This window comes from Schistocerca americana, chromosome 3 (assembly GCF_021461395.2).
Source record: "Schistocerca americana isolate TAMUIC-IGC-003095 chromosome 3, iqSchAmer2.1, whole genome shotgun sequence".
NCBI lineage: Eukaryota > Metazoa > Arthropoda > Insecta > Orthoptera > Acrididae > Schistocerca > Schistocerca americana.
This window is the reverse complement of record NC_060121.1, coordinates 572,952,608-572,978,754: the sequence shown is the minus strand read 5'-3', so window position 1 is coordinate 572,978,754 and position 26,147 is coordinate 572,952,608. Positions and strand designations below refer to the sequence as shown.

Sequence of the window (26,147 nt, the reverse complement as noted above, 5' to 3'; positions counted from 1 at the left end):
TACTCAAATACATTTGTATCTGAATTACATCATACTTCTCTGTTGTTTATGTCACTGTTAGGTTTGTCACACTAGGTATTTTCTTCACTAATTGGTGGATAGAATGGTTACAGAACTCATGGCTTGCTAGCCATGACGGAAAATTTTTTGTATTGCAAAGAAGGAGTCGAAATTTTGGTGGATAGGAAAGATGAAGACAGAGTGAGACCTGAAAAGGGAAAGAAGATCTCACCCAGCTGAGACTGCACAGCTGCCACACTGTGTAGAGGTTACAGAACAACCTCCTCCCTACAGAATTCATTTGCTTAATGCTGGCTTCATAGTCATAGTATTTGAGAGTAAGAGCCGAAATTTCGGTGGATAGGAAACATGAAGAATGAGTGAGACCTGAAAAGGAAATAAGATCTCACACAGCTGGGACTGCACAGTTACCATACTGTGTAGAGGTTACAGAACCACCTCCTCCCTACAGAATTCATTCACTACCTGTGAACTTCTTTAGGTCGATCACGTTCCTGAGACCGAATAGCTTTTTACTCTTAGGGTACTCTAGCCTATATGCATTGGCATGTGGTTTTCCTATAATCCTGAAAGTTCCTTGGTATATATACATGAATTTCTTTGTTTCTGCATTTATTTTCTTTGATTTTTTCTTGGTTTTGACAAGGACTAACTGACCTATTTCAAAACTGGTGGGTACAGCTTTTGCGTCATGACGCTTCTTTCTTTCTAATGTTCTTTTCCTTATATTTGCCCTAGCCCTTAACTTCTCGTCTGTGGATATTTGCGTTAGCATACGGAATTCTACCATATCTGCGATCACATTGTGCGGTTCTTGGCCAAACATCAATTCGCAAGGCGCAAAACCAGTTGCATCATGCCTTAAGCTGTTAATTAAATTCTCAAAATACTTCATGTGCTCTGCCCAACTTGAGTGTTTCCGAGCACAATAAGTCCAGAAAAGCCTATTCAATTCTCTCATAATACGTTCACTCGTATTTCCTTGGGGGAAATACGCAGATAATTTCAGATGTTTCACTCCAGCTTTATCCAGACATTCTTTAAATCTATCAGAAGTAAATTGAGGCCCATTGTCTGACAGCAAATTCTTCGGAACGCCAACGTTCACGAAGAAATCTTTTTCCAACTTTTCTACCAACGTTTTTGCATTTGCTCTTTTAGTTGGGTATAGCTTAACATATTTACTAAACCCATACACAACAACAAAAAAAAGGGTTCACCCACCTCTGGAAGCAGGAAGAGGGCCAAACAAATCACAAGCCAGTAATTCTAGGGTTTCAGTTGGCTCTACTGAATGCATATCCCCTTGTATTCTGGTGTTAGCAGCACGGACTCTCTGGCACACTACACAAGATGCTAGACGCTTGACAACACGGTGGTACATGTTGTCAAACACAACCTTCTCTTTTAATTCGGCAATGCACTTCTTTGCACCGTAGTGCCCATACCTCAGGTGTAATTAGTCGATTAGTAAGTCTACATGTTATGAGGGAAAGCACAGCTTCCACTCTGAAACTCCTACATTTTTCTATCTAAACAGAATACCTTTATGCAGACAATAGTATTGCAAAACCTTAGGATATTCGCATTTCTTAAATAGCTCTTCACTAATTTCAGCTGGTCATCTGCATTCTGCTCACGTCTCAAGTTCTTAATCACCCTCTTTAATGCACTTTCTTACTTTACTTCGTGCAACGCAAACATTCGCAGTTCACTTAGGTCAGTTGCTATAATTTCCGCGTCATTACATAGCTCCGCACTTCTAGATAACCCATCAGCTACCACATTGTCTTTCCCTTGAATATATCTAACCTCAACGTCAAACTGCTGGAGATACAATGACCATCTTACCAAACGAGCATTCCTCAACTTACAGGTCTTTAAAAAGGACTACGCCGTATGGTCACTGTAAACAATTATCTTGTGACTTAATAGATACTGCTTAAATTTCTGTACCCCAAATACAATTGCCAATGCTTCCAGTTCTGAGATGCCATAATTTCTCTCTGCTGCCTGTAAAGATCAACTTGCGAAAGCTATAGTCTTGTGCACTTCTTGTTCGTTCTCTATTTCTACTTGGAATATCTCCACAGCTATACCATAGCCACTAGCATCAACAGACATACAGAATGGTTTTTCAAAATCAGGATGGTATAAACTAGGACAATTAACTAAAGATTGTTTAAGCACCTCGAACGCCTGTTCGCATTCTGCTGTCCGAACCCAAGGGGTATTCTTTTTCAGCAGGAGGTGAAAACAGGGCGCATTAAAAGCCTGATCACTAACAAAACGCCTATAGAAGCCGAAAAGACCGAACATCGATCTCAGCTGCTTCTTGCTTCTTCTTCTATGTTTAGCTTACTTTTACTAAGATTAACACCTTCGTCCCAATATCTCCTATTTTTCAGAACTCGTATAGGCAGCTCCCAAGTTTCATCATTAGTTACTACATGTTTATCAATAAAAGGTACCGTAATTACTCCGGTTATCGGCAAGACCATTTTTAACTGGCTTCTTTCAAAGTCAACAACACACTGATATTTTGACAAGAAATCTATGCCAGTTAAAACCTCAATAGTGAGATTATTTAGAATTAAGCATGGATGATCAATTAAATTACCATTAATGTTAAAAGGCAGCAAAGCTTCTTGCTTTACCGTTTTTGACACCTTGCCAGTAGCACCAATTATTCTTAGTCCTGATACCCTCATTATGGTAAGCTTCTCTTTACTAGGTAATGCATCAAAGAAGGACTGAGATATCGCACTCGCCTCACTTCCACTGTCTAAGAGACAACGTACATGGATACCCAACGTATTCACTATTATTAAAGTGATCGACATCTGTCTTCATTACATTTAGGTCAAAGCGTGTAGGGGTTTCCTGAATTACATTTTCAGCTGCCTTTTCCAGTCGGTCTATTAATTTTAAATCGAAACACCGCACGACTTCATTACATTTAGTTTGCTGAACATGACCCAAATTACTGTAGTCTGAGCGATTCTGCGTCTCCAGACCGGGCATAACATTAGTTACAGCTAAACCACTCCCACTATTATCGTCGGGTTCCTTCTCAAGTGACAACTGGTCACAGCTACTGGGTTCATCGACCCACAACTGACTATCCTCTACATTCTCACTTACCTCCTGTATTAAATCTATTAGTACAGTATCAACATCCTGCACAGGCACTGTAAATAAGAGCACATCATCCTTATCGTAAATATAAGCATGAATTTCTACTGCTTTTTCGCCTGACAATTCAGTATTTTGTAGCTGTCCCCTACAGTTACGCTGCTGCGCCTTCTCTTTCTCTTCCCAGTTAGAAAGCGTCTCTAACATGGTATCTGTTAAATACTGTGAGTGATCTAATATTTCTGCTGTATTCTTAGATGCTACCGACCCCTCATCCACATGTTTAGTCTGAGTATTCTGATCTGTCTTACCAATTACTTTGATTACTGGCTTAGGAAAAGTAACCGCCTGGTGACCGCCAGTGTCCTCATAGACGGGAACTAGTTTTCCTGCCTCGGCCTACTACTGTTTCCTTTATTTCCATTATAGTTAACTGGCACAGCATTGCTTTCCGCACTGTTGTTTACCTGCATAATTTTGTTCGGAACAAAATTACTATCATTTGGATGCCATTGCTGGTTCTGATAATTATTTCTACAATTCCTACCTCTCTTAGGATGGTGAACACCTACTGTTCTGATGTTTACATTGCCATTCTGCTCGTTCTTAATATTATTACTAGTGTTATTACCATTTCTGTTATTACGTGCTTGCTCCTCATTGGCAGCAAAATGCTCTACACATTCCAAATACTCAATGAAACGATCAATATTGTCTCTAGGGGCAGATATAATTCTAGTTTGCCTATACCATGGCAGTTTGGCTTCAAGACCTAGTATTATCATTTCAGGTTTTAGCTTTTCGGCCAAATGTGACAAACGTGAGATCCATGACCTGGCAAACTCTTTAATAGATTCCTTGCCTGCATTGAAGCGCTTTCCACTCCAAAGCTCCCTCAACACTTTATTTTGCTTATTGCTGCACCAATACTCATTAATGAAACCTGTTTTAAATTCCGCTAGCGTTTTACACTTCAACATAACATCAGCTGACCAACGCAAGGCGTCACCCGTTAAATGGCTTCTAATAAATGAGATTTTCTCTCGTTCAGACCAAGTTGGTGGAATCACATCTTCAACATCGTTCCAGATATCTAGCGGGTGGATATTATTGTCTTGATCGAACCACAAGAACTGCCGACACCCGATAAAAGCGGCGTTTGCAGCTACAAGTTGTTGCATACTACCATAACCAGAAGTTACCGAAGCTACTTTACTCTCAATGTTAGCAATGTTAGTACTAATATTTTCTACTCTCATTTCAACATTATCTACTCTTTGCACAATATGATTAGTATCAGTTTTGATTGCATCTACTTCTGCTTGACATATGTTTACTTTTATATTAACATCTTTAAACCTACCTGAGCACAGTTCAGATTCCGCCTCTATCTTTTCTGTTAATTTGTGCTCCAGCTTCGCATCTTCCATTTGGAAGTCTTTGCGAACCTCAGCAACTTCGGATTTTACTATTTTATACATTTCAGATAACTGTTGAGCAACCCTTTTCTTAATACCTTCATGGTTGTAATCAGTTTTGTAATTTAAACTGTCCAGATCCTCTTTCAACTTGTTGCAGCCAGTCTTGAAAGAAGTTTCTAATTCAGCTTTATTTGATTCTAATTTATTGTCCATTGCCTCAAACCGTTTATTAAAATTGGTTTGGCTGGCCACAATCCTGTTATTTACCTCATATATATATCAGATTTTAACTCAGCTGTCATTCTAGCATTACTGGCTGACATTTTTGCATTACTGGCAGCTGTTGCTTGTAATATTACATGTAAATCAATAACCCCAGTATCTTTGGGTTGCTCACTAGCTGGCTTTTTACCACACCCAGGTGACGAAAAACTAGCTCCAATACCACAATCATCAAAACGAAATGAAACATCTCATTGATCAGTCATATCTAACTTATCCTCTGATGACTGTTTCGTTTTTAACTCATCAGATAAACTATCATCCAATAAATTAACAATTACTGATTTGTGCTTCACTACAGGGGTCTCTATTATTGAATCATTGCTCCTTTTCACACTACTGTCAGGAGACAATATTTCATATTTCACTTTAACATTACTATTTTCATGCATATTTACACTTGAACCATTGTCTGGATTTACAGTTCCCTCAACCGACATAGGTTCTGATTTAGGTTTAACCTCAGTATCTTCTGGCAGTTCCATTGCCGACAGTCTTTTAGTGCAGGTTAGTAAAAATTTTAACAGTTTTTCACTTAACTTAGTTCCTTCTGCACGACGTATGGCGTTGCCGGCGCGGCGTACCAGGATTACTGATGAGACGTGGCGCATTGAACTGCAGACGGATCTTCGACAGCTGCTGTCTGTTTGCGTGGCCTGCAACTGCAGGCGCGGCTCCGGTTGCTCCGGTGGACGACTGCGGTGAGGCGAAACTGGCTTCTCGCAATGCCAGCAGTGCAGCTAGACTCAGCGTCAGCTCCGTCAATCCAGATGCGTTGTTAATCCAATTGTGTCGTCCACATGCACACGTAACACTGTCTATCACTGTTCCATTACTGAGTTGCATGTCACATTTCGCTCCCGAATCCGAATATTTAAAAATCACTTTCACTTTTACTCAGTTTCTTTCCTGGCCAATGCACCATATGTGGGGCGGCAGGTTGAATAATTGATAATGTTCCTATTATTTATTTAATGCTGTTGTTTGCTGTTCTCAACACTGGCTCTCTAACTACAATATTGGCAACCAGAATGTGATTAGCAAAACGTGAAGCCTGTAATTAGAATTCCTAGTGCCCACTTCATCTGAGAAATACACCTATAGCTACAGCTTATAGCTCTGAGGAATTAGGATATTGTCAGGGATTCATAATCAAAAACCATTCTCTCTAAAATGTTCACTATATTCTTAAAGTCACAGACCAAAAAGAATCCACACAATCCACCTACCAAAGCAGTTCAGAGTCTAATGCACTGATGCAACTATAACTGTTCAAATTAAAGGTTTAAGTGAATGCTCGCCATAATTTGATGATAATGTTCTTCAAACGGCACGCTAAATAATGGTAGAATGTCTGTCCTGCGGCGGCACGTGAAAATACGACATGCGCAAACTAAAGATAGATCATTAACGTCATCCCAAAATTAACACTTCACTCGAAAATGATTTCATGGTTACGCGTATCCTGAGTAACTTATTACTGCATCCGAGGCTGTTTATATCAACGATACCGACGCGACGCGACTCCCGGCACAGGTGGTGCGCTAATCAGCGTCAGGAAAGAACTGGGACCTTTATTTTTTCTCGCGCAGCTTTCTTACATATAAAGCCGCGGTTCGGACGGCTAAGGGAATGCCTGATCAAATCTGCTCTCCCGACTGGCCGCTGGACTATTAATGCACCACTTAAAGTTATCGAATAAATCATTGCTTCCTTTGCTGATGGCCAATGAAGCTTTCAATTTAATTGTGCAATCAGCGCACAAGTAAGTAATCATAATAAAAGTCTGACGTGGCTAAGTCAAATATTTTGGGCGAGAGAATTAATTTAATTACACTACACGCGGTAGACGAGCTCTGAACTTGCTCTTTGGAGATACGCTATAGCTATAGTTTTATAGTTATTCTGTTGAAACCTCTCACATTTTTATGATTATAGCGGATCTCCCTTCTACTTAATTTTAAACACCCTAGCTTTATTTATTCGCCTACTTAATTTATCTCGTTTCATTAATTTCTAAGACAAAAACCAGAAAATTATGAATTTCAACTAAAATTTTAATTTGTGAGATCCAGAATACTGTTTCTACTAAATTATTACGCAAAAGTAATCTAAATATAATTTTTAAGTTTCTAGCTCTTTTGTATTGCGTCAATGATTTTTACAGAACACATCCAAATTTCGAAAATGGTTAAAGTTATAGGACTGATATCCTACACATATTGATTTTGTATTACTCCTGATATGTTAGAAACGTTTCGGGTTATTTACTTCATTTTAAAGTATTGCGCAATATTTATGACGTCAGAGCTAGTTACAGCGGACTAGGCTGGCACACAATGGAAAGACTGATGTGAATTTTATAAGGCATGTGTAGGCTGCTTCCCTACAACAGCACTCTCGACCGGAAGGTTCACACTATCGGTCTTAAAAGCAGAAACAAGTAGACTACGTAATTATGTGTTATGTATGTTATGCAGAATGTAGTTCTCAATAATGAGTCGTTGTAGTCATTTAATTCTATATGGTAATGTTGTCCGAAACCTAGATTAACACAGGAAATGATATGCTCACATGTCTGGTTAAGACAAAGTGTAATACTACACTCCTGGAAATGGAAAAAAGAACACATTGACACCGGTGTGTCAGACCCACCATACTTGCTCCGGACACTGCGAGAGGGCTGTACAAGCAATGATCACACGCACGGCACAGCGGACACACCAGGAACCGCGGTGTTGGCCGTCGAATGGCGCTAGCTGCGCAGCATTTGTGCACCGCCGCCGTCAGTGTCAGCCAGTTTGCCGTGGCATACGGAGCTCCATCACAGTCTTTAACACTGGTAGCATGCCGCGACAGCGTGGACGTGAACCGTATGTGCAGTTGATGGACTTTGAGCGAGGGCGTATAGTGGGCATGCGGGAGGCCGGGTGGACGTACCGCCGAATTGCTCAACACGTGGGGCATGAGGTCTCCACAGTACATCGATGTTGTCGCCAGTGGTCGGCGGAAGGTGCACGTGCCCGTCGACCTGGGACCGGACCGCAGCGACGCACGGATGCACACCAAGACCGTAGGATCCTACGCAGTGCCGTAGGGGACCGCACCGCCACTTCCCAGCAAATTAGGGACACTGTTGCTCCTGGGGTATCGGCGAGGACCATTCGCAACCGTCTCCATGAAGCTGGGCTACGGTCCCGCACACCGTTAGGCCGTCTTCCGCTCACGTCCCAACATCGTGCAGCCCGCCTCCAGTGGTGTCGCGACAGGCGTGGATGGAGGGACGAATGGAGACGTGTCGTCTTCAGCGATGAGAGTCGCTTCTGCCTTGGTGCCAATGATGGTCGTATGCGTGTTTGGCGCCGTGCAGGTGAGCGCCACAATCGGGACTGCATACAACCGAGGCACACAGGGCCAACACCCGGCATCATGGTGTGGGGAGCGATCTCCTACACTGGCCGTACACCACTGGTGATCGTCGAGGGGACACTGAATAGTGCACGGTACATCCAAACCGTCATCGAACCCATCGTCCTACCATTCCTAGACCGGCAAGGGAACTTGCTGTTCCAACAGGACAATGCATGTCCGCATGTATCCCGTGCCACCCAACGTGCTCTAGAAGGTGTAAGTCAACTACCCTGGCCAGCAAGATCTCCGGATCTGTCCCCCATTGAGCATGTTTGGGACTGGATGAAGCGTCATCTCACGCGGTCTGCACGTCCAGCACGAACGCTGGTCCAACTGAGGCGCCAGGTGGAAATGGCATGGCAAGCCGTTCCACAGGACTACATCCAGCATCTCTACCATCGTCTCCATGGGAGAATAGCAGCCTGCATTGCTGCGAAAGGTGGATATACACTGTACTAGTGCCGACATTGTGCATGCTCTGTTGCCTGTGTCTATGTGCCTGTGGTTCTGTCAGTGTGATCATGTGATGTATCTGACCCCAGGAATGTGTCAATAAAGTTTCCCCTTCCTGGGACAATGAATTCACGGTGTTCTTATTTCAATTTCCAGGAGTGTATATCCCTGTCTCTCCATATTGTATGTAATATATACATATTTGAAAAAAAACTATAGAAATTGGTTCTTCGATGGCTGGATGTGAAGAAGCGAGACCTGAGTTATTGGGAGTTATTGAATAATAAATCGTAGAACAATTATATTGCTGTTACTCTTATTTACATTTCTGAACATCCACAAGCATATAAAGAGTACAAAATAAAAAGCCCTGAAAGCAACTAGCATTCGTAAAGATCGAATTAAGTTGTCATTCACTCAGTTGTAAATGGGTTTATGCCCCTACTTATTTTAAATTTTGTTAGACTATTATGTTACACTATTCTGTTAGACTATTTGATTTTATGCAAGTTATGTAGTCGTCTGCCAGTGCTGTCTAGCTATCGTCGCCTCAAGTAACTTATCGAACGTAGTGGTCGTCAATTTCGTTTCAAATCAGTAGTGGCCATACTTACTTACTGTTGTGGCTAGGAATCCTGCCAACTCGCTTCGCTAGACAAACAATCAAACAACTTTTATTAATGAGTTTTATTAAAATAGGAAAATTACAATACTTAACTTTGACCAATGTGTCGCAAGCAAACGGCGTCAAACAAAATAATTTCTCTTCTTCAGAACAGACAGATACAAGTCTGTGGTACGTAGAGCTAGCTAACGAAGTGTCTGTCATTGGCACTGCTATCGAATTGCCTAGCACTCAAGCTGCTAGTCAAGTGGCTAATTTTGAAGCTGCTATTGCCAATCGTTGACGCTCCTACTTAGATGGGGCGTCACCAGTCGGGCACGGCGCTTATGTCCTCTTCACCTAGGTGCCGTTGCTGTGCCGCTGTGTTCTGGAAGGGAGGTCGGTTAGCGTATGATTGGCTGTTGACTGACTTCTTCTCACAGCCGTCTTCTCCCAGTGGTTACCGACTGGCGTGCCGGTGCTGACTTTACGCCGTAACACTTACACATTGTCTATTTGAAATGATGTGTTTCCTGATCGTTGTATTGACTAGTGACAGCAATACTTCCCTCATACAGTTCCCCCCATGAACCATGGACCTTGCCGTTGGTGGGGAGGCTTGCGTGCCTCAGCGATACAGATAGCCGTACCGTAGGTGCAACCACAATGAAGGGGTACCTGTTAAGAGGCCAGACAAAGGTGTGGTACCTGAAGAGGGGCAGCAGCCTTTTCAGCAGTTACGGGGGAAACAGTCTGTATGATTGACTGATCTGGCCTTGTAACAATAACCAAAACGGCCAGGCTGTGCTGGTACTGCAAACGGCTGAAAGCAAGGGGAAACTACGGCCGTAATTTTTCCCGAGGGCATGCAGCTTTACTGTATGATTAAATGATGATAGCGTCCTCTTGGGTAAAATATTCCGGAGGTAAAATAGTCCCTCATTCGGATCTCCGGGTGGGGACTACTCAAGAGGATGTCATTATCAGGAGAAAGAAAACTGGTGTTCTACGGATCGGAGTGTGGAATGTCAGATCCCTTAATCGGGCAGGTAGGTTAGAAAATTTAAAAACGGAAATGGAAAGGTTAAAGTTAGATATAGTGGGAATTAGTGAAGTTTGGTGGCAGGAGGAACAAGACTTCTGGTCAGGTGACTACACGGTTATAAACACAAAATCAAATAGGGGTAATGCAGGAGTAGGTTTAATAATGAATAGGAAAATAAGAATGCGGTTAAGCTACTACAAACAGCATAGTGAATGCATTATTGTGGCCAAGATAAATACGAAGCCCACACCTACTACAGTAGTACAAGTTTATATACCAACTAGCTCTGCAGATGACGAAGGAATTGTAGAAATGTATGATGAAATAAAAGAAATTATTCAGATAGTGAAGGGTGACGAAAATTTAATAGTCATGGGTGACTAGAATTCGGTAGTAGGAAAAGGGAGAGAAGGAAACGTAGTAGGTGAATATGGATTGGGGCTAAGAAATGAAAGAGGAAGCCACTTGGTAGAATTTTGCACAAGCACAACTTAATCATAGCTAACACTTGGTACAAGAATCATAATAGAAGGCTGTATACATGGAAGAAGCCTGGAGATACTGACAGGTTTCAGATAGATTACATAATGGTAAGACACAGATTTAGGAACCAGGTTTTAAATTGTAAGACATATCCAGGGGCAGATGTGGACTCTGACCACAATCTATTGGTTATGACCTGTAGATTAAAACTGAAGAAACTGCAAAAAGGTTTGAATTTAAGGAGGTAGGACCTAGATAAACTGAAAGAACCAGATGTTGTACAGAGTTTCAGGGAGAGCATAAGAGAACAATTGAATGGAATTGGGGAAAGAAATGCAGTAGAAAAAAAAAGGGTAGCTTTGAGGGATGAAGTAGTGAAGGCAGCAGAGGATCAAGTAGGTGAAAAGACGAGGGCTAGTAGAAATCCTTGGGTAACAGAAGAAATATTGAATTTAATTGATGAAAGGAGAAAATATAAAAATGCAGTAAATGAAGCAGGCAAAAAGGAATACAAACGTCTCAAAAATGAGATCGACAGGAAGTGCAAAATGGCTAAGCAGGGATGGCTAGAGGACAAATGTAAAGATGTAGAGGCTTATCTCGCTAGGGGTAAGATAGATACTGCCTACAGGAAAATTAAAGAGACCTTTGGAGATAAGAGAACCACTTGTATGAACATCAAGAGCTCAGAAGGAAACACAGCTCTAAGCAAAGAAGGGAAAGCAGAAAGGTGGAAGGAGTATATAGAGGGTGTATACAAGGGCGATGTACTTGAGGATAATATTATGGAAATGGAAGAGGATGTAGATGAAGGTGAAATGGGAGATAAGATACTGCGTGAAGAGTTTGACAGAGCACTGACAGACCTGAGTCGAAACAAGGCCCCCGGAGTAGACAACATTCCATTGGAACTACTGACGGCCTTCGGAGAGCCAGTTCTGACAAAACTCTACAATCTGGTGAGCAAGATGTATGAAACAGGCGAAATACCCTCAGACTTCAAGAAGAATATAATAATTCCAATCCCAAAGAAAGCAGGTGTTGACAGATGTCAAAATTACCGAACTATCAGTTTAATAAGTCACAGCTGCAAAGTACTAACGCGAATTCTTTACAGACGAATGGAAAAACTAGTAGAAGCCGACCTCAGGGAAGATCAGTTTGGATTCCATAGAAATGTTGGAACACGTGAGGCAATACTGACCCTACGACTTACATTAGAAGTTAGATTAAGGAAGGGCAAACCCACGTTTCTAGCATTTGTAGACTTGGAGAAAGCTTTTGACAATGTTGACTGGAATACTCTCTTTCTAATTCTGAAGGTGGCAGGGGTAAAATACTGGGAGCGAAAGGCTATTTACAATTTGTACAGAAACCAGATGGCTGTTGTAATAGTCAACAGGTATGAAAGTGAAGCAGTGGTTGGGAAGGGAGTGATACAGGGATGTAGCCTCTGCCTGATGTTATTCAATCTGTATATTGAGCAAGCAGTGAAGGAAACAAAAGAAAAATTCGGAGTAGTTATTAAAATCCTTGGAGAAGAAATAAAAAATTTGAGGTTCGTCGATGACATTGTAATTCTGTCGGAGACAGCGAAGGACTTGGAAGAGCAGTTGAACGGAATGGAGAATGTCTATAAGGGAGAATATTAGATGAACATGAACAAAAGCAAAACGAGGATAATGGAATGTAGTCGAATTAAGTTGAGTGATGCTGAGGGAATTCGATTAGGAAATGAGACACTTAAAGTAGTAAAGGAGTTTTGCTGTTTGGGGAGCAAAATAACTGATGATGGTCGAAGTAGAGAGGATATAAAATGTAGACTGGCAATGGCAAGGGAAACATTTCTGAAGAAGAGTAATTCGTTAACATCGAGTACAGATTTAAGTGTCAGGAAGTCGTTTCTGAAAGTTTTTGTATGGAGTGTAGCCATGTATGGAAGTGAAACATGGACGATAAATAGTTTGGACAAGAGGAGAATAGAAGCTTTCGAAATGTGATGCTACAGAAGAATGCTGAATATTAGATGGGTAGATCACATAACTAATGAGGAAGTATTGAATAGGATTGGGGAGAAGAGAAGTTTGTGGCACAACTTGACTAGATGAAGTGATCGGTTGGTAGGACATGTTCTGAGGCATCAAGGGATCACCAATTTAGTATTGGAGGGCAGCGTGGATGGTAAAAATCGTAGAGGGAGACCAAGTGATGAATACACTAAGGAGATTCAGAAGGATGTAGGTTGCAGTAGGTACTGGGAGATGAAGAAGCTTGCACAGGATAGAGTAGCATGGAGAGCTGCATCAAACCAGTCTCAGGACTGATGACCACAACAACAACAACACTTCGTTATAAGGTACCTATAATGATAGCTGTTATTAGATAACACGAATATTAAATAAAATGTGTCAGTTACTAAGTTTTAACGACTTGACGCCTTTGGTAACACGATACCTTTTACATGCATATTCATTCTAATGGGTTGTTTTGATTTATGTCAATAAGTTTTCCTTCTTAACTTAAAGTACGTTTTTCAGTTTTAAGACCTCCATTCCACTTGACTGGTTACAAACGATATAAAGCTAATTTACGTATACATTCTATATAGATGGTATCATTATAAAAATATTCCAAGAATATGTTATGCCATTACAGCAATTGCATTACTCAAGAAATTTTTATAGTATGTATCCGGTAATTACAACTTCGTTTTATTTTTGAACTCTGCTAAAATTTTATGTACAATTTTTTATTTAGGATCTGCAATTTAGTTTCCTGTAAGCAGTTGTACATTGCTACATTCTTATGCGCAGTTATAAACCCGAGGCCTGAAGACGGCTCAGTGTGAAGCTAAGTAACCGAAGTAAAATTTATTTGCGAACTTGGCTTCGGGGATTTTTAATCCTTAATACAAATATTATTACATAGGGATCGACGATCGTTCTTTTAGCGGTCGACTGCTGGTTCGTTCTGTATTCTTTGTCAGCGCGGAGTTTCAGCATAGCAGGATGCCACTAACTTCGAGCTGTTGTAAAAAACTGCAGTAGATGGAAGTTTCCGTCCCTCCATCTACAACAATAATTGGTGAACAGTGTTGGGTGACATCTGTTTCCCTTTATCGTGAGGAACGCCGTGTACATTTTGGCATGCGCTCCTGGAAATTGAAATAAGAACACCGTGAATTCATTGTCCCAGGAAGGGGAAACTTTATTGACACATTCCTGGGGTCAGATACATCACATGATCACACTGACAGAACCACAGGCACATAGACACAGGCAACAGAGCATGCACAATGTCGGCACTAGTACAGTGTATATCCACCTTTCGCAGCAATGCAGGCTGCTATTCTCCCATGGAGACGATCGTAGAGATGCTGGATGTAGTCCTGTGGAACGGCTTGCCATGCCATTTCCACCTGGCGCCTCAGTTGGACCAGCGTTCGTGCTGGACGTGCAAACAGCGTGAGACGACGCTTCATCCAGTCCCAAACATCCTCAATGGGGGACAGATCCGGAGATCTTGCTGGCCAGGGTAGTTGACTTACACCTTCTAGAGCACGTTGGGTGGCACGGGATACATGCGGACGTGCATTGTCCTGTTGGAACAGCAAGTTCCCTTGCCGGTCTAGGAATGGTAGAACGATGGGTTCGATGACGGTTTGGATGTACCGTGCACTATTCAGTGTCCCCTCGACGATCACCAGTGGTGTACGGCCAGTGTAGGAGATCGCTCCCCACACCATGATGCCGGGTGTTGGCCCTGTGTGCCTCGGTCGTATGCAGTCCTGAATGTGGCGCTCACCTGCACGGCGCCAAACACGCATACGACCATCATTGGCACCAAGGCAGAAGCGACTCTCATCGCTGAAGACGACACGTCTCCATTCGCCCCTCCATTCACGCCTGTCGCGACACCACTGGAGGCGGGCTGCACGATGTTGGGGCGTGAGCGGAAGACGGCCTAACGGTGTGCGGGACCGTAGCCCAGCTTCATGGAGACGGTTGCGAATGGTCCTCGCCGATACCCCAGGAGCAACAGTGTCCCTAATTTGCTGGGAAGTGGCGGTGCGGTCCCCTACGGCACTGCGTAGGATCCTACGGTCTTGGCGTGCATCCGTGCGTCGCTGCGGTCCGGTCCCAGGTCGACGGGCACGTGCACCTTCCGCCGACCACTGGCGACAACACCGATGTACTGTGGAGACCTCACGCCCCACGTGTTGAGCAATTCGGCGGTACGTCCACCCGGCCTCCCGCATGCCCACTATACGCCCTCGCTCAAAGTCCGTCAACTGCACATACGGTTCACGTCCACGCTGTCGCGGCATGCTACCAGTGTTAAAGACTGCGATGGAGCTCCGTATGCCACGGCAAACTGGCTGACACTGACGGCGGCGGTGCACAAATGCTGCGCAGCTAGCGCCATTCGACGGCCAACACCGCGGTTCCTGGTGTGTCCGCTGTGCCGTGCGTGTGATCATTGCTTGTACAGCCCTCTCGCAGTGTCCGGAGCAAGTGTGGTGGGTCTGACACACCGGTGTCAATGTGTTCTTTTTTCCAATTCCAGGAGTGTATTACATTTCATGTTACTTATGGCAATGAACTGATCCTTCTCGTAGTCCGAAACATGACGACGAGCTTTATATCCCGTCCTCTGTACACGCACTGTTGCTATTTTCACATAAAAATGGAAGCACGTTAGACACAGAATAGCCATAACGTACCCACATTCTTCCCCATCGATAGAAATTGCTTTTTTCTGTGCCAAAAATAGAAAAAAAGCAAATAAGCGTGTGAAAATATCAAATTTTAATCAACATGTCCCACAGACTTCGAAATGCGTGAATTTCAGTAAGATAGTGTTGGACACAGATAAAATTTTCATGGTGCTACACTGTCCATTCTCGTCAGTGTATTTTCGTATATGACGTAATTAATGGACCCTCTTTAGTTTCCCCAAGTCAAATCTAGCCTCTCCATAGAGTGGTAAAACACCTGTTTATACCACGTGGAGAAGGGGCCACGGTATTTCCTTCTACTTTAGCTTAAAAATAGTTCGGTTAAAGCAAGTAGATAAAATTCTGTCTCAGAGTACGTCATTACTCTACTCGTTAAGTAAAATTATCTGAAATCTCACAATTAGAACTCTTCCGTAAGAAAAATATTTTTAAAAAGACAAAAGATGCGGGATACGTTTTTCAGTACCGAAGCTTTGGATGGTCTGTTTGTGATCCATCCCAAGGTAGAGACTGTTCCTTTATAAGCAAATTCCAGCGAGGTAGGAATGACGCCGAAGGGTTTCCTTGTAACAATGGTAACCCCCTGAACACTTTTGTAAGATCATGGGGGACAAATTTTTAATTTGTTTCTGTAGAAAGAGAGAGAAAAATTTGAAAGTCTAATGTTTGTTTCTGTCATTCTATGTCAGAATACTGCCATATCCAGTACACTAGTTTCAATGTGAACATAACCGTACCTTTTCTGTGTGTCATTTTACTTTTCTTCTTTTCAGGAGTTTCACACGGAGCAGAGTTAACTCTTCTTTTCATGAGAAAAGATAAAGACTATAACTTTGATCCTGAATCAGAAGAAGACAAAGTGCGTAGGAATACACTGCGTGTTTGGACGAACTTTGCAAAATATGGGTAAGTGTTTTTGTTGATTAAAACTGTGAATCTGAAAACTAAAATCGCGTAATTAGAGTGAACTTTCTCAACATTTAAGTCACTAGCAATAACATACTGGCAGAATTGGAGGATGCAACTGAATTTGAGTTTAATAACATCACCAGTCTGAACGCAGCAAGTCTATGGTTCAGAGCTGTGAATTTGTCCCCCATATCGACTCATTTCACCGACGGAATACGATGATTGTATTTTAGACAAGAAATTAACATCATCCCAGCTTGCACTCGCTTGATACCTGGAACTTCGTACCCAAAAATCACGTTGGCAGTAATAAAATAAAGATGGAGGACAGAAAAGTTGAGAACATTGCTTGGAAAGCAAAAGCTTCAAAAGTGGCACAATGTAAAAAAGAAGTCCTTTACTGTAACGGTATTCCGTCAGCTGCTTGGAAGGATACTTCTTACTGTACCAAATAATTTGGAACAAAAGACATTTACAAACGCCATTCACGTTGAAACGTATGTGCTAAGGTCTGGTCAGGGTAGATCCAGAAAATTAAGTCGATAGTTGCCAATCGAAAGGTGGAATGATTATAATATCTTTGTGTAGGAGGATCTTTGATGGTTAAGGGAGCCGAATGCGTACAGTAGAAAACAGAGGAGTCGCAGCCAGGTGCCCGGAGGAAGTCGACGTGTGGTCACAGCTTTAAGGTATGATTCGCAATGCGCAGCTTACACTGAGCAAATTTTAGCAGATTAATGGGAGAAGCTATATATTAAATTCAAAATGGTTTTTGTTAGATAACGCTCAGAGTTAGGATTTGTATGTACAAGGTTTGACGCAGTAAGCATTTTGTAAAATTTTTTGAAACAGTGATTAGTGCTTCAAAAATGTAGGAAATGGTAGGTTTGTGCACAACTTAAAATTTTAACAATATATATATTGAGATCAACATTGTGTTTAAATCTAACTGGACCAATCATAATCCACATGCTTTGCTTGTATCGAATATGAAAATGAGTAGTAAAGTTAAGTTACCCACCAAACAAAGAACGTAATGAAAATGAGGCCTCTAAGCAATATATGTGTGCAGTTCATTGTTTGAAATCGATTTTGGTATAACTGAAGTTAGCAGAGCAAAGTTATTTGAAATAAATATTTTGTACCATTCCACAACTGGCATTATTCAAGTCAAGATATAATTTCATTATGTAAACTGCAGTGCCAAAAGTAAATTTTTCAGTACCATCTTAATGCCATTGCACAAACGGCATTATTCTGTTAAACTTGATTGCTGAGTCAAATACATGTTTCATTACTGGCAAAATGGAGGAGTGCACGAAACACGTTCACAGATGCAGTCACATAAGGGTTTGTTGAATAATTATTTAAAGACAATTGTATCTTTGTCACTTTCAACGAGTTGTACGTCCCCCTGAATACATACCTTACAGTCTAGAAACGCAACATGTATTAAAACTAGAAGGAAGTCACTCCAGTTTACGATTTTGTATTTTACTCCATGAAAAATAACAACGATTCTAATTTTACGAAGACATTATTATATCACATACCCAAAAATTTCTCTGTTATTAAGGAAATACTTCTGGTTGCAAAACGACAGATTACAGAAACATTTTTAAATAGGTAACTAGTAGCAAAGAGCAAAGAAAAACCACAGTAATGCCACAGAACAGTTATGAGGACGACAAACTTGAAAATTTAGAAATTACAGGAAAAGAACTGCCATGTGAAGTAGTTACACTCTGTAAAAAGCATGTAAAGACTCGTCCTAAGAAATAATTCCCTGTAAATGCACAAATATAGGAAAGTAATGTGTACTGCTGGGTTATTAAAAACGAGAGAGAAAGCAAAAAAAGGTTTAGTAACTTCGAATTACATAATATTTATAAAATTAATTGAAGAAGTAAATTAGAAAATGAAAGCTGTTAATGGTGTGTCAGTGAGACTGTCCCAAGTAGCTGTCAGTTGGTGTGAGACTACCAGAGACTTACAATATTGAGTAATGGGATTAGATGGTACTATAAATGAGGTTAATCAGCAACACATAATCAATAATTAAATTATTCCTTTCTGCTAGATTAACTACATACTGTCGTTAGTTACTACTTGTAAAAGCATCAATACCAAGTAATTAATGTTACTGTAACAGCAACTTCGTTGCACAGCCTGGGTAAGGAGTTATAGAGTGATGGTGCTACCCATTGAGGAACTGCTACCTTGCAGATTATGGCAAGATTATCTCTGACTTTCAGAATTTGTCTCCATAAGTAGATAGCGGTCTGGTCACCATTCAATGCAGCATTCGGACACAAACTATTTTACATCTTCCTACTGACCAATTAGGAACACATAACAACTTCATTTCGTCGTCTTCCCTGTTTTCTGTTTTTCCAGTACTCCTTCGCGTTGTCCCCATGTTCTCTTACTGCTTACTTCTAATGGCTTGAACGTCTTTTAAAATCAGTACTTAATTTTTAAAAATTTCTTTCTGCTGTTTCTGAGCCTTTACTGTTTTTCTTCAGTGCTTTCATTATCTGTGCTACTGTCGATGTATGTGGTGTCCAATGATGAATGGTCAATATTCAGGGATATGACAGGAACGATCATGTGAAGCAAAAAGTTCTAGTAAACTTTGGCTCTAAAACACATGTCTTGAAAGCTATTGGTACTTCTTCACCTTCGATACTGACAAACAAATGTCTTCTACTGCAAGCTCTTTGCCTTCCACGTTTTGAGAGGTTGTATTACAGAGCAAAACAAGAAAAAGTGTCCAGTAAACATGGTCTCTTGAGTGCATACCTCCAGGGCTATGAGAACTTGTTCGCCTTCGCTACTGTGAAACACACCTCTTCAAACTGAACAAGAGCTCATAACTCTTAAGTTATGTATTCCAGAGTCCATGTCTATTACACTCTATCGCTTCGAATGAAGGTTCCAGTCACAAAGTTGGATATTGACCATTCCTCCTGGGGTACCTCGTTTACAAACACTCTGGTCATACCGAAGTGGTGCAGTGTTTTACTTTTCTTTTTTTGAGTAAGCCTTTCTTGTTGGAGATATCTTTTTTCTGACCTTACGCTTTTTCCCTTTTATTAACTGTCATCCCTACTGACAATTTTTCCAGTCAGTTCTACTGTAATATTCCTCCCAGATACGTAAATCAACTAGATCGCTTTATTTTACTTGTTTCTCTGTGTGTGTTCTTTCCTAGATTTTTTATGCGTGTTATGAATCGTTCCCACTGATATTTTGAGACCAGTTCTACTAGCCGTTTTTTCAAGAAGATTAACTGAAAGTATAGCAAAATCGTCTGCAAAAACCAGGTAGTATACTTTAATTACATTTTTTTCCTTCCCAGAATTATTGGCTGAGTTTCAGTGAGTTTTAGCCCCAAATTGCAGATCGTTATGTACAATGTTTTACAGATCTCCTTGTTTTTCTAAAACGCTGTTGAATGTTAAAGGTGTTAAGCCATCCGCTATCTATCACTAAATTGTGTTCCAGTGATTGAGATACTTATCCCATAGATTTAACTTTAGGTGTCGTATTTCTTAGAGTTTCACGTATTAGTTCGTTAACTTTGCTTTAACACCAAATTTTCTAATGGTTTAATTTACTGATTCTCTGTTTACTGAACCAATATTTTCGAGAATTCAGTAAAGATGACACTGTTATAGGTTTGCTTTTAAATAAAAACGCTGTCCTGTGCTACATCTTTGTTTCTAAAATTACCCTGATCTTCTCCCACTTGTTTGTATTAAGTTCCTGTCCAGGGTAATTTTTGGTAATATTGTCCGCCTGCTTGGCTGGTTGGAAACGTGCTCGCCTTCTGTGCAGCGGGCCATGTTCGATCCGTGGCCGGGTTGGAGATTTTCTCCGCTCGTGGACTGGGTGTTGTGTTGTCCTCATCATCATTTCATCCTCATCACCTGCTCGCAAGTCACCCAATGTAGCGTCGACTGAAATAAGACTTGCACTTGGCGGCCGAACTTCCCTGGACGGGGCCTCCCGGCCAACGACACCATACGCTCATCTCATCTCTTTGATAGTATTTTGTACATTACTGGCAGAGCTGACATAGTTTTGTAACTGGTGAAATTTGGCTGTCTCCCTTTTTAAGTAATGGGTGGAGCACTGCTATTTTCCAAGTTTCTGGCATTTTTTCTGATTTTGCAATTGTTCTCAAAAACAAGTGTAGTACATTTATAATCTTGTTTCAGACTACTTCAGTTATTCTGCTGTAAGGAGTTTTCCACGTGCTTTGTTGTTCAAAATGTTCAAATGTGTGAAAATTCCTAGGGGACCAAACTGCTTTAGTCATCGGTCCCTAGACTTAAACACAATGTAAACTAACTTCAACGAACTAATGCTAAGAACAACACACACACACATTTCCGAGGGAGGAGTCGAACCACGGGGGGAGGGGCCGCGCCGATTGTGACATGACGCCTCAAACAGCGCGGCCACTGCGCTCGGCGTGATTTGTTGTCTTTGAGTGTTCTTATGGCTTAATGAGTTTCTATCCCTGTTGGTGGAAAATCTTCCTCATGCTTTTTTGGTGTTGAAGGATGTTTCAGTTAAATTGTTGTAACTTGAGAGTTTACAAGAACTTGTCAAAAATTAGCTAACATTTCACGCACCCACTTGTTATTTAATCCTACCTTCCCTTCTTCTTCTTTGAAAGAAATCCTTCGTACTTAACTCCCCTTATGTACGTGCTTAAAAGACTGATACAAATTTATTGTATAATTTTCGATGTAATGTTTCATATGCATTTTGATTTGCCGGATTATATTTTATGTTTATTTTCTTTGTTGACTGAGTTGTTCTAGTGTTTCTTTAACATCTGCGTTTCCGCCATTTTTGGGCTGTTTGTTCTAGTGTTTCTTCATGTGCGCTCTTTTATAGTTGGTCAATACTAGTCTTTTCTCTGTTGCTCCAGTACCTTGTTTCATTTGACTCGTTTACTGGTCTCAGTTTGGTCTTTAAATGTTTACCTAATTTCTGTTGTAATATTGATCCTGTCTGATTGTACCTGATTACTTTCTGAGTTTTCTTTTTTGTTTCTAATGGGAGAAATCGTACTTTTACCTTACAGAGACAAAAGATATTCTTCCAATCCATCTGTGGCATGAATTGGTAAATCAGTGTTTAATAGTATTAGTTGAAAACAGTCTTCGTTGCAATTTTAGTTTTCTGTATTTATCAGCTACGAGTTTCCCTTTGTTTAGACATCTTCAGGCTTATATACATAGAAAACAGAGAACAAATACATCTATTTAAAGATCGCGGTCTCGTTGTGCAGACTTGGATAACCTAAAAGCATGTATAAACAGATCAAATACGGAAAGAGCAAATACCTTAATTTGGTATTTCTTAGGACGATCTTTCAGACAGATCTTAGAAACGGATAAGAGAATTGATCAATGATAGAACACTCAGAATGTAATCATATTGCTGAAGCCTTCTGATAAGGCCTTACCTTTCTAGATGGACGTGAGTGACTCCAAACCCGCATACCGTGTACACCTTCGCAGGAGCAAATAATAGAATAAGATGAGGCTTAAGTAGTTAGCATAATGCACCACAGCGTCGTGTGCTAGTACTGACGCCTAATAGAGAATGACCTCATTAGATGGCACTGCCACGCCGCTGCTGGTAAGAATGAGAGATCGTAAACAGGATACACGCTGCCACTAAGAACTTTATAAATATAATGCACATAAAACATTTATAAGATATAATTACTAGAAGTAACACCTGTGCATCAATTTATACAAAAATTATGACAGAGTAAAAATACAAAAGAAGGCGGCACCGCATCTGCGTGTTGTATTATACATCCTGGTATTGTTTTTTAAATGTCTGATATTTGGTTTGACACATTGAGTTTGATATACCTCATTATGTCAGAGCTCTGAATGTGTTCCAGGATTATGTAAGAGGTAGATCTAAATGAGAATGGACATAAGCTTTCCGGATCACCTCTGCTACCAATCTTGCATGCTGTATAAGAGTATATACCCGTACGATCTGTCGAATTTTACCTTACCATCTTTGCTGGCTCAAGATCATAGGTGGCACGGGGATGCCCTTTCGGCTAGGCAGTGAGGTGCAGTTTTGTCGCCTACAACTAGGGTAAGTGGACAATTCGCGGAATCAGTTCACGGAATGAACAAGTATGAGTAGAAGCTGAGAAACGTTGTCGCGAATACTGCGAGAATTATTTGCTGCTTGATTAATGTTTTTCAATACGGAACAGCATACTTTTATTTATGACGTACATAGGAAATCTTAAGCGCCAGTGGCTAACCCAACTCAAATGGTGAATACTTGTGTGCTCATTTATTCTGAACGGACTAGAGATGGACATTGAGACATTTTATCAACACAAGGCAGAAAACTTAGTGTTTATCATGAATTGTTTAATATTAATTTTACGATCGATTCTCATCAAAGTATGTTTAGAAAGTCATGCTAAAGAGTCACAGTAGCAGACTGAGAGGACACGTGTCACATAGGTGTACAGGTATGGAAGTTACTGCAGTGATATGTATATCTCGGGAGTAAGTTTTCCACTAACGCTGTCTACAAATAGTCCTATGCAAGATCAGTGCGATAGCTAACAATTGGTCAAAAGTCTTAAAGAGCCAATAAACAGTTCATACAATCGTCAAACGAATGTGCAGCTCGGAATGGTTACGACCTGAGATTTCTTCCAGTTACTGGACACTGCTCTACGGTGTACTACAGAGCTTAGATCTCTTTTCTTACGTTAACATATGAATTGCAACACCCATATCTCTTGACGCGAACTCAGTTTGTGTTTCCTGTTTAAAAACATGAATATACAAAGTCATATCTCATAATTTGATTATGCATGGGATAATATATAATTACACTGCTCAATATCTTTGGATTAAACATATTAGAGATATACCTTAATGTAATCACTCTTGAATATGTTATGAGTACATTATTTTTTGTCTTATTTGCGTTTACTTCTGAGGATGTGCTATCGTGCATCTCTTGTGTGTCTGAATAGGAACCCCACCCCTGAGGCGGACCCTGTGGTGTGGGAGCCGTACGACCTGAGCAGCCGCAGCTACCTGCTGATGCAGGCCAACTTCTCGCTCGCACACGACAGGCTTGGCGAGCGCATGGACTTCTGGCGTGAGAACGTGCCACTGCTGCCGTTTCCCGACACCTTGTGATACACCACAAGAGGTAAAAACCGACATGGATAAAAAATCTTTCTGGCCAACTGTTAACGGTGGGTAAAACCGTTTGGTCGTGTGTCGGAACAATTATAGTCGAAGATCCTAGCGGGAACAATTAGGAAGAAGTCTTGACAAAACCGCTAAATCAAAGAATCAGCGGAAGTACTCGTACAATTGGCGGTGTATTATTACGTATGCTTGGGATGTACTCATCATCGAAATTTTCATTATGTGTTAGAATTTGACTTTGATGCGAACTTACAGGAACTACAGTAAATCATTCCATCTAATTTAGGGTCTAGCTGTGTTTCTTCGTCCTCTAGGTTTATATTTTTGTAGTATTTTTGGTACTTTCCGTCCTCCATACTAGTGATGTGTTTTAGCTATTTCCTTCTTTGTAGTTATACTTATTCTCATTCAGAGACATTTATCAATATTCTCATCGTATTTCCCGATTCCCATAACGATCTTGACTTGTGTATCTGGCAACGTCTGAGGAACCTGATCACCATACTCCACATTCTTAATGCATCCTGCTCCATTACTTTCCCATTTTTAGACCTAATTTTACTTTTCCGATAAAATTCCACCGCCTTTTTTTGTTGGCAGACAGCGACAATTTGTTTAAAGCACAGATTCTTTGATAATGATTCAGTGTTCGCTGAAAATCATTTTCTGTTAAAAATAATTACGTCATCTGCAATACCACTGCGAGTATATAGTCTGGATTTTCTGGAATAAAGCTTAAATGGTAGTTTACTCATCCATTTCAATAGGATTACGGCTATGTATAAATCCACAGTTAGTTATGAAAAACACCGCCTTTGCCTTAAACCTAGATAGATTGATGCTCTCTCCATTAGTTATGCTGCCGGTAGACGTATGTGACTTTTCGTACTTACTCTTCATGACGTCTGTTAAATGTTTAGGAAAAATTCATGCTTTCAAGTGTTTGGAAGAAACTGCGTCTTTTACACGATTAGAATCTTCAATGAAATCGACGAAGATTATACGTCTTTGCTTACAGTACTACATACGTTTTTCATAAATTTAATCACGCTAGTTGTGCCATGAACAGCTCTTCCCTCTCATGAATCCGGATTGCTCCTTGAAAGTGTATTAAGAATTTTTCTTGATTCTTGTTTTAAAAATTTTGCACTTTTCTTTGTCTGTTCTATTCAGTATGTTCAGATGAAGATCGCTCTCACAAATCATTTCGACCCGCCTTCTGTCTTCACTACAAAGAGTCTCATTATATGCTTCCACTACAGTGGAATGTGCTGTCCAAAACTTATTTATAAGTATTGTGAATCCACCGATTATTTTATTTGATAGGCCGACGTTGCCGTAAAGCCAATTAATTTTCAACACATATTTATATAATACTTTTGTTTCCTTTTGCAGACATTCGCTAACACAGAAGAAGAGGAAAAAACAGCACATTATGGGTGAATATTAACTGTTAAAATGGATTTCTCAAAGAATTTGATTCAAAATTTGTGATGCATATCTACTGAATCGGGAATATCATACTTTTAAGTCCGTCAGAAATGTGGATGTAGACATTTCTACGTATAATTCACACCTTCATCTCATAAATGCAAAGAAATTTCGGAGGACACCAACAAGTGAAGCTGAATACTTACACCTGCCAAAAACCTATTGGCCTCAGATTTGTTTTCAGTTCCTCAATGTCTGAACTTGAAGAAATTATTAATAAAAACACTATGCATTAATTTACAGTGTCAGTTCTTATTTACTGTTACACGATACAGCTGAAATAAGTTGTCTGTGAACAACCTTTGCAGACGACAGCCCAAGATGATTGATAATTAATTTACAGCGCTGTCAACACAGGAACAATAAATAGGTCTACACGGCCAATGATTGTGCAGATAGTTTCTTCCTTTGTTGGAGATACGACATACCTCAGCACTAGTCGCTGGCGGTCTTATGCAGTGTTTTAATGCTGCTCGTCAGAGTAACTTCCTAAGTTAGAGTTAGCAATTTATTGAAAATGTAGTCTCATTTCTTCTTTTAATTAAATAGTTACTTAGTTACCAGTGGAGGACAAGATTATAGAATCGAAGGCAGAAAAGGTTGATTACATCGACCACCAAGTATTCTCGAATGGTGAAGAACAATTGCATTATTAAAGTTAATGTATGAATTTAAGAAAGAAATGTGTTGCCGAAATACCTGAGAGAAGTGAAGTGTAAAAACGTCTTGACATACTTTCCAGCATATACAGACATAATAAACAAGGTAAATGAAAATTTGCTAATATGTTTTAAAGTGATCTAATTCTTTCTGTATGTTCAACGTACGCTCAGTGTCCTTTTCAAATTAGGCTCGAGATTTGTATAAACCATTTAGTACGAAAGAAGTTACAGTTGAGGGGAACCAGGTTTATTGACGGATG

General features: G+C 40.6%; 1 protein-coding gene across 1 annotated transcript in view; it reads left to right on the top strand.

Moving 5' to 3' along the window:
- LOC124607258 (cholinesterase-like) overlaps window positions 1–23,719 on the top strand; it is a 99,507-nt gene extending 75,788 nt beyond the window's left edge. Inside the window, exons 9-10 of the mRNA XM_047139533.1 lie at window positions 16,367–16,499; window positions 23,551–23,719. Of these exons, the coding sequence (XP_046995489.1) occupies window positions 16,367–16,499; window positions 23,551–23,719 (302 nt within the window). The remainder of the gene's footprint in view (window positions 1–16,366; window positions 16,500–23,550) is intronic.
- The last annotated feature ends 2,428 nt before the right edge of the window (window positions 23,720–26,147 follow it).